At 39.1% G+C, this 10,372-nt stretch overlaps 1 protein-coding gene across 1 annotated transcript in view; it reads left to right on the top strand.

Moving 5' to 3' along the window:
* The first annotated feature begins 347 nt into the window (after positions 1–347).
* The window catches only part of LOC140943440 (uncharacterized), a 38,645-nt gene continuing 28,620 nt past the window's right edge, over positions 348–10,372 (top strand). The window contains exon 1 of the mRNA XM_073392525.1: positions 348–3,730. Within this exon, the coding sequence (XP_073248626.1) occupies positions 406–3,730 (3,325 nt within the window). The 5' untranslated portion in view covers positions 348–405. The remainder of the gene's footprint in view (positions 3,731–10,372) is intronic.

Below are 10,372 nucleotides of genomic sequence, written 5' to 3'. Positions count from 1 at the left end.
ACTCAAGGTTAAGATAAAAGCGTTATGGACAACATCTTGAATATTCTACAGACCATTGATATTAGTGCAGTAGTTGCAACTTTCCTTTTCAACACTGGACGTATTATAAAAGCGGTATACATCTTTAACGAATGTTTGGCGCTCCTTAATGGTAAATCCCTAGAGACAATCAAAGAACTTACCACACCACAAGTTATCTATGTATACTGTAAACTTCTTGATGGCTATACTCTTATGTACGATTTCACCCGTGCGATAGAATGTGGTAAAAGACTTCACGTGACGCTACACAATAGTGGCCAAAAAGAACAAGAAGGGATAATATTACTTAAACTAGCGAGCATCTACCGTCAAAGAAGCGAATACGAGGAAGCAAAACAGTTTATCGAGAAGGCACTCAGCATCATGATTGAGACTGGTAACAATCGGGGAGTTGGAAGATGTTACGAAATTCTAGGAACTGTTTTTCTATCTGTTGATCAATATACCAAGGCTGAAGAATACCTTCAGAAAGCACTAGTGATCACGAAAGAAATCGATGACAAACAAGGAGAAGCATCTGCTTACGGCAAGCTAGGAGTTATGTTCCAATCTGTTGGTCAATATACCACGGCTGAAAAATGCCTTCAGAAAGCACTAGTGATCAGCAAAGAAATCGGCGACAAAGAAGGACAAGCGGTAGCTTACGGAAATCTAGGAACTGTGTTCCGATCTGTTGGTCAATATACCAAGGCTGAAGAATACCTTCAAAAGGCACTAGCGATCAGCAAAGAAATCGGTGACAAAAACGGAGAAGCATCAGATTACGGAAATCTAGGAAATGTGTTTCAATCTGTTGGTCAATATACCAAGGCTGAAGAATACCTTCGAAAAGCACTAGTGATCAAAAACGAAATCGGTGACAAACAAGGAGAAGCATCTGCTTACGGAAGTCTAGGAACTGTGTTCCAATATGTTGGCCAATATACCAAGGCTGAAAAATACCTTAAAAAAGCTCTAGTGATCAGCAAAGAAATCGGTGACAAACATGGAGAAGCATCTGCTTACGGAAATCTAGGAACTGTGTTTAAATTTGTTGGTCAGTATACCAAGGCTGAAGAATACATTCAAAAAGCACTAGTGATCAGGAAAGAAATCGGTGACAAACACGGAGAAGCATCAGATTACGGAAATCTAGGAACTGTGTTGCAATCTATAGGTCAATATACCAAGGCTGAAGAATACGTTCAAAAAGCGCTGGTGATCAAGAAAGAAATCGGTGACAAAAGAGGAGAAGCATCAGATTACGGAAATTTAGGAACTGTGTTTGAATCTATTGGTCAATATACCAAGGCTGAAGAATACCTTCAGAAAGCACTAGTGATCAGGAAAGAAATCGGTGACCAACACGGAGAGGCATCAGATTACGGAAATCTAGGAACTGTGTTTAAATCTGTTGGTCAATATACCAAGGCTGAAGAATACCTTCAGAAAGCACTAGTGATCAGTAAAGAAATCGGTGACAAACACGGAGAAGCATCAGATTACGGAATTCTAGGAAATGTGTTTAATTCTGTTGGTAAATATACCAAGGCTGAAGAAAACCTTCAGAAAGCTCTAGTGATCAGCAAAGAAATCGGTGACAAACACGGAGAGGCATCAAATTACGGAAATCTAGGAACTGTGTTTAAATCTGTTGGTCAATATACCAAGGCTGAAGAATACCTTCAGAAAGCTCTAGTGATCAGCAAAGAAATAGGTGACAAAAAAGGAGAAGCATCAGCTTACGGAATTCTGGGAACTGTCTTCCGATCTGTTGGTCAATATAACAAGGCGGAAGAATACCTTCATAAAGCACTAGTGATCATGAAAGAAATCGGTGACAAACACGGAGAGGCTTCAAATTACGGAATTCTAGGAACTGTGTTTAAATCTGTTGGTCAATATACCAAGGCTGAAGAATACCTTCAGAAAGCTCTAGTGATCAGCAAAGAAATAGGTGACAAAAAAGGAGAAGCATCAGCTTACGGAAATCTAGGAACTGTGTTCCAATCTGTTAGTCAATATACCGAGGCTGAAGAACTCCTTCAAAAAGCACTGACGATCTGTGAAGAAATCGGAGACAAATGTGGTGTTGGAGCTTCATACTTAAATCTGGGAAACCTTTGTCGAGAATTTCAGCTTAATGTGAAGAGTCAAGAATTTGCTAATAAAGCACTTGAGATAAGTTACGAAATACGGGACATTGAATTGCAGTTTTCCAGCCACCTTACCATTGCTCTGAACGAGTTAGTGGCAGGAGGAAGCATAACTGAACTTGTGCTACGAAATCTCTATGAAAGCATTCAAAAGTGCGAAGAAATGCATGATTTATTCAGAGTGAAAGATCAATTCAAAATTTCTTTTTTTGATGAGCATGTGTCCCCTTACCTTCTTCTTTGTAGGTTGTTGACTGCTAGAGGCAGTTATTGTGAAGCTCTTTACGTTGCCGAGCTTGGACGGTCCAGAGCACTTGCAGACATACTGTCACATAAGTACTCTGTGGAAAAAGAGGTGTCAGTGAACCCACAGCCATGGGTTGGTGTTGAGAATTTCATGAGCAAAAATGCCCCTAGTTCCTGTTTATACGTATCTTGTTTCCATGCAAATATGCGTTTTTGGATCCTTAAGCCAAACAAAACCATAGTTTTTCGACAAACGAAACTCAAAGAAAGTGCAGCTAAGGTGTTTGAAAATCAAAGATTCGGTGGCCCTCAAAATTTACGTCAAGAACATTGCGAAGATCGATCATTGTTTTCTTCATATTTAAGCTCCTTGCCATCATGCAAACCGTCTCAGGATGACACCGTCGCAACATTACGCCTTATAGAAGAAGAGGAACACGAAACGCACGACTCTGAGGCGCTCACCCTTGCTGATGGCTACAACATCATCGTCGCTCCTGTAGTTGACTTACTACAAGAATCAGAAATCATTATCATACCGGATCCACTGTTGTACCCAATTCCCTTCCCAGCTTTGAAGAATGATAATGGGCAATATTTATCGGATACTTTCAGGATTCGTATTGTACCTTCCTTGACGACTCTAAGGTTGATTCAGCAGAGTCCAGCAGACTACCATAGTAAAACCGGTGCATTAGTCATAGGAGAGCCAGAGGTCAGTGATGTATACTACCAGGGAAAACGTCTACAATTATGTCCTTTGCCTGGAGCAAGAATGGAAGCAGAGATGATTGGGCGACTGCTCGGCGTTGAGCCATTATTGGGAAAAGATGCTACTAAGCGAGCAGTCTTGGAAAGAATGCATTCCGTAAGTCTCATTCACTTTGCTGCTCATGGTTATGAGGAACGTGGAGAAATTGCTCTTTCCCCTTTAAGCCAGTGCGGAACTCCGCACGAAGTGGATTACTTATTGACGATGGCTGAAATTTCACAAGTTCGACTGACTGCCAAGCTGGTTGTCCTTAGCTGTTGTCATAGTGCTAGTGGCCAAGTGAGAGCTGAGGGAGTCGTTGGAATTGCTCGAGCATTTCTAGCATCGGGTGCACGCGCCGTGCTGGCGGCACTGTGGGCTGTAGAAGACAAAGCTACCATGCAGTTTATGACTCATTTTTACGAGCACCTAGTTCGTGGTGAAAGTGCAAGTGAATCTCTTCACCAGGCCATGAAACGGATGAGAGAGAATCGCTTCTCTGACGTTGAGCAGTGGGCGCCGTTTATGCTGATTGGAGATGATGTGACATTCAAAGGTTAGTATTTGACACCATTTTTGGATATCGTAAGTTTTATAAGTTTTACGCATTTTGAATTAAAATATGTCTAATTGATAGCGCTAAGATTTTAGCGGGAACAATTGGAAGTTGCCTATGTCATTCGATTACACGATTTACAAGAAGCGACCCGGCATGATTGCGTTTTCCTTTTCCTTATTTTTGCAGGTGTTTTTGGTAAGATCAATCTGAAAGATGGCGAAGGTGCTGACTGAAACAAGTTGTGAACATGAGTTATCGTGGGGGGGGGGGGGGGGGGGGGAGAAGGGGTAGGCAGGAGAAACAGTAGGTAGTTTCTATCCAGACGTCAAAGTTGCATTGACTTCTGTCTCACCTTTTACTATATATTCGGCGCCTCTTTCATTCTGCGTGACTCCTGCTACCCTTCAATTCTACATCTTCAGTACCATAAACCTGAGTCACTTTGATTTGAAAGACCTTCTAAATTTGCTGATCAAATGCAAAATAGATATTTAAGATAAGTCAAGTGTTCAAGCTAAGTGTTCTGCTGGATAATGTTCTGTGGGTCAATACGATAAACACGATTTTTCTAGTTTTTTTCTAATTAGCTCGTGTAGATAAAAATAGTGATAATCTTTTTATTAGAAATATAAGACGAAGGGATTTGGCAAACGTGCTTCATGACAATTGTGAAAATTGCCATTTATGTCCATTTTGATCTTTGATTTTAGAGGAAACAGGTTTTCATACACATTCACAGGCAATTAAGGTACTATTTTTTTTAAATATTTATTAGATTAATTATCTTTTTGAGTATTTTACATATTTTTATTTCAAGAATTTTGATAATTATAGTATCCCTAATTAGCTACTAAGCTAAATACTTATAAGACACTATAATAAAGGTTTTGTTATTTCTGTTGTTGTAAGACGTTGTTTGCCCAAGATGATTTACTAATACAATATTTTATTCGCAGTATTGAGCAGGAAGACTTAAAAGCTTTTCCAGGCTTATTTAGAAGATCCTCATAACTAACTGATAAGGCTATAAAACGCTGGCAATGTATGACATTACGTTTTCCCGTTTTTGTATGAGGTGTTGATTAAGGGCGTTCTCCAATCCTCTGCCCGTCCTGTCAAACTTGGAAGAGTTGACCTTTTTCAAACGTTAGCTGACAGCATTGAATAGATGGGTGTTCACTAACAATTTAAGAGCAAGGCTTTATTCTTCACTGGTTCCTTGTAAAGCATAATGAATCTAGTTTGACTTGAGATCCTCAGAATGTATGCAAATTCTAAACTATTTCCAGGTATGTCACTCGGGTTATCTTATCAGTTACCACAGCATCTTGGTGAAATTCTTTCGGTCATTTCTGTTAGACTTATACACCTCCAGAGTTATGTTATAGGGTACAATTAACACACTGTTTTCCGAAGCTGAAGCACTCATCAAGCAACTTCTTTTCCAGGCACAAGGTTACTTAGTGGTTTAACCGAAAGTTTATTTCAATCGAATCCAGTGTACAAACATTTTTTTTAAAAAGCGTATTTAATTCAAATCGTTATCAAATTTTACAGAAGAACTTCCACTAGCTGGATGCCCTTTCTACAATTGAGGGCGGAGATTCTTGCTGATCTCGGTCATTAACAACTATGTTCATCGGCTGAATGAAATTGTCCTACCCGATTACAAGTTCAGTGATACATTTAAGCAATAGACCACACTTTCTATGGGTTTACCGGCGTGATAACCCACGCATAGAAAGTGTGGTCTATTGCTTTTATAAAATAACTTTTAGTAGAACGGAGCCTTTTACGTAGAAAATGCGGTTTTAGTACCATGATCAAGCCACGTCTTCTCTCTAAAGTCACCATAAGCCAATCATGACTCACGATTTAAAAGCGCCGAACTTTCTCAAAACTCAGTTCAGTCAAACAACAAACAGCAGCACTTCAAAACACGTGTTTTTGCACTCATTACATGATAACTTATGAAAGCTGTTTTTCAGGAAAAGTCAACACATGTTCATGCGAAGGTACAATGAAGTTTGTTTACTACAGAAGTAGAAAATTGAACATCAAACTGTACGCAGCTGTATTTTGTTGAGTCGATCCGTAAACATTTCGTGCTTACAGAGGAAACTGGCAGCTGTTGTAATGGAGGACTTTATTCACTTTTTACAAGCTGCAGTGGTTTAAGATCTGTTTTCTGGACTTTAGAGTCATGATCAAGAAATGTTGCGGTAACGACGTAGCTGCATTTGCGAAGTTCTCGCATATAACGTGTGTATGTACAGCGACTGATGGAAATATGTCAGTGGTAGCTCTAAATTTGGAGAAAGGTTTCTTTGCCGTAGCCACATATTAGCGTTAATATTTGTCGATTTGTGAAGTCATGTGGTTTGAAGTAGGTTATGGCATCGATATTACCGAATAATTTATGCAAAGGTTGGAAAAAAACCAGCGCGAAACTCTGACATCTTTCATCATCGTTTACAGCTTGTTTACAATCTGCAGCGGCCGATTTTGTACCATAACTTGATCAGATATCTCTTTTCGGAACAAATTATTTCATTCAGGAATTTAATTTTGACATAAAATAAATCAAGAATGCTAAAACTATCCGTTTTGTTGCTTGTTGGCACATGGTTAAGCTTTCCTAAAGACTTTCTACACCAGAAATTCACACGGTTGTTATCGTTCTCTGCGATTTGGCATCGTCGTGAAATGTAAACTGCTTTCCAGCTTTGTACTTTATAACTTTTAAAGATATGGCAGTAGCAAATTGTGATGCTTGGTACGTAATGAAATGTGGAAACCAACACTTTTTAATATTAAGAAAGGCTGGGTAAGTAACTTGTTCTGTTTTTTTATTCTTCCTAAAATCGTTGTTTGCAGATCAATATAGCCCGTTTTGTTTATGGCTCGTGTTCCGGGTGCTTTTTTCTATGGGTTTACCGGTATAATAAGCCATAGGTTTTTGACCAATCAGATCGCGCGTACTATCTCAGTTATTTTATAAAAAATAATATACTAGGAGTAATCGGGGCTTAGGAGAGTGCGTTCGATATGTTTGTTAGGCGTACAGGTAGCAGTTGAGGGGGAAGGGTGGATGGTTCTTGCGATAAATAACTATGATTAATCATTAAAGCCTTTAGTGGAATGTCAGTGGAATGTGTGTGCGGCTCACGTCAATAACGTTTTTAGTAATTTGGTGGAGTGTATTGATTTCAGTGACTTGAGTGGCGCTACTGTGGGCTGGTCACGTTTTTCCGAATAAATAACATAGCGCTAAAATGTTCGTTTATCCGGTGCCGAAAATATCACAAGTCATGATGAAATGGCGCCGCCGAGCTTCACATCTCGGTAGATTTACTTTTTGAAACAACGGATGCCAAGCTTCACAACTCGCCCTTAAATTTACTTTGTGGCACAACGGCCGCCGAGCTAAACAACCCGGTTTGATGCATGCACCAGGAGTCGCTCGCATTTTCCAAAGAAAAATATGAAGGCTTAATCCAAAGTAAAATTTTACTCAGGGTGTAAGCTTTCAGCAAACTTTGAAAGATAAGAAGATTCATTAAACCCAGATCGATAGTAGACCTTCAGCAAACTCTTAAATATGTACGCTTTACGAAGATTCAGCACACTTTTAAAAGATGAACGCTTTACGAAGACTGAATAGCAGACCTCAGCGAACGTTTGAAAGATGAACGCCGAGGACACACGAATCACCACCTGAGTTTATAGCGCGTCAAAGTGAGGCAAAACGTAAGCAAGCACCTCAAAGCGAGGCAAATGTATGAAACAGAAATTAGGGTTTGCATTCTCGTACCTCGAACGCAACAACTATGCCCCGAAGGAGAGGTGAATAGTATATATATACGGACAAGCGAAGCGTCGACCTATATATCTAGCGCTGTTCACCGACCCTGAGGGAGATAGTTGTTTTAGTATTAACCAAATCAGTTGGATAAAACTGAAAAAAGTAACTTTTTGTAAATTAAAAATGTCGCTTAGTAGGAACTTTGTTTACACTTTTGTCAAGTATATTATTTTGTTGCAAATTCAGTATGAAAATGAATTTTTACCTACCAGTCAACACCGACAAGGAAAAGTTCGTTGCTTTCTTGGTATTTGTTTGTACGACTGCTTTATTTATCGCGCAAATTTCGTCTTCGGAAAATGTCTCGAGACAAGACGCTATCTGGGCTCCGGTCGCAAAACAGTGAATAGGGACTTTAAGCAACGAGAACGGGGACGGCGACAGGAACTGCAGGCTCTCAGGGAAAATTTAAATAATCATCTGCGCATGACTGGCAGGAAAAAGTTTGACGTTCTGCGTTCGGCGCCGACGTGAAACGAGTCACTTTGACGTTGGCTTAAAACCTGAGTATATCCTTTCGCCTTCTCTGCTATCTAAACGTTAAATATTCCCGGGAGACAATTTAAAATAACTTTCATCGCTTTATTCTTTCATAAAGGGAGATTATTCTTTATTTTTATGCTTTGTTTTTAAACAGAAACGTCGAGACGCTGATCGAGACCGACACCATTTGACGAACATGTGAGTAAGAAATGTAATGTAAGTAAGCTTGGCTCACACTGATACCAATCGAAAATTCGTGGCTGAGAATCACTCAAAAGTCAAACAGTTTGACAAAGAAGATATTCTTAACAGATTTAAAAGGGCAGAAAGCACTACAACTTATGTAGTGGTTTTGTTTTTTTTTTTTTTTTTATCTGCCAGCACAATTTTGAAGAATTTTGTCGCGCCAGTCGACAAACATCTACTCAAATACTGTATGTTTAGGTTATATAATTATAACGTATTTTTGGGTTCAACATCACAACGGTAGTGCCTCTTTTGAAGGCGAATCCAGTGGCTCATTTAACTCGACAATCTGCATTTAGTGCAAAAAAAAACTTAAAAAATTTTGACTCTGTAACGCTTGTAAGTATGTTCGAGATTGTGAAGGTGAAAATAATCTAAGGCGCTTTTAAAATAAAGAACTAAAATATCTTGACCTTTCGAGGCTTCAGCCGCTTTATCATCAGCGGATGAGGGCCACAAGTTTATTAGCCTTTGGCTATTAAGTGCTACCCTCTTTAAATAAAGGCTTTATTATTATTTATTATTATTATTTTTATTATTATTATTAGCATCTAATTAACCAGTCTGTATTTTTATAGAAAGGGACAATTTAAAAAAGTTATACAATTTTGTTATATAGGTTTCGTGGCTCGTTTTCTGCGTGAATTAAACAAGCCGAACTGGTTATTGAACCATGAAAGTTGCCCTGTGTTCTGCAGATTATTATTTTTTCTAAAGTTGAAAGGTGACCTTATGATAAGTGTGTTTTGTCAGCTGTTTTGTACTGGGAGTTGAATCTACTTTGTTATGTTTAAGGTCGACTACTCCAATGTACTGGACGAAAGATCACGATCTTCTTTTAGTAAGAGAGGTGCTAACTGTTGATCCGTATAGCCAGTCAAAGGGAAGTAGGGAGAGAGCGAATCTGTGGGAAAAAATTGCCTTAAACCTGAGTGCAGTGTCTGAGCCCCGTTTCTCGGTTTCTGTGAGGTCTGTAAGAGACCGTGTAAACCTGGTTCTAATAAAGAAACACAAAAGAAAGGTTGAAGAAGAAAGCAAGGCCAGCGGAATAGCAGTTGATGAACCCTCAGAGTTTGATGCAGCAATTGAAGAAATATGTGAGAAAGCCGAGGCTGCAGAGAGAGATCAGCAAATGATATCAGAGCCAATGCAGAGAAAGAGAAAAAGCATGCAGAGGATATGAGAGCCAAGGCTCTGGAGAAAGTTGGAGAAACAAGAAAAAGAGTGGTCGGTGATGATGTTAGTGAAGAGCCCGAAAAAAAGGAGAAAAGAACAAGGAGATCTGGAGCAGAGACCATAGTATATCTGAAGGAGAAGTCGGAAAAAGAATTCAAAATCAACCAAGAAGAGTTAGAACTAAAAAAACAGGAGCAGGTGCCCAAGTAAAGCGGCAAGAGGAAATGACACAGCAACTGATCCATCAGCAGGAGCAGCAGCAAACAATGTTTTCTAACCTCCAGCAGCAGCAACATCAGCAGCTTCAACAGCTAAGCCAGATGCAAATGACTATAATGCAGCAACAACAACAGAACCAGGCACTAGTGGCTCTGCTGCAAGACAATAAAGTAGACAGAATAAAAACATGTTAAGTTTAGTTTAAGTTGATATACTAATTATTTGTTGCGGCTCAAATTTATCCTTGTTTTAATTTGTCTTTTTCTTTGTTTTACACTCATTTTCATATGTTACGATACACAATATTGAACCAAGGATAAAATTGAACCACAACATATACCTTTATCATGCTCAGAACGAAGCACCATTGTTTGTTGTTCTTTATTGGGTTGAGATAATTACAGAGTTCATATTCAAAAGTAAGCATTTGGAAGGACCATGGCAATATGCCCTGGTGTGCCAGTCTTCTATGGTTGTTAGTACTGGTATATAATTACACCAGTGATCTCTATGGTGATCCTTCTCTCTTAATAATACACACTGATTCATGGCATGTGTAGACGGCAAATTTATTGCAAAAACTGAAATGGCCAATTAGTTTTATTCCTGACCTGGTAATGACTAATAGATGAGGATTACTTAAAATAATT

Source organism: Porites lutea, chromosome 7, assembly GCF_958299795.1.
Source record: "Porites lutea chromosome 7, jaPorLute2.1, whole genome shotgun sequence".
In the NCBI taxonomy this organism is placed as follows: domain Eukaryota; kingdom Metazoa; phylum Cnidaria; class Anthozoa; order Scleractinia; family Poritidae; genus Porites; species Porites lutea.
Note: the sequence above shows the minus strand (reverse complement) of the source record. Positions and strands in the feature narration are given on the sequence as shown.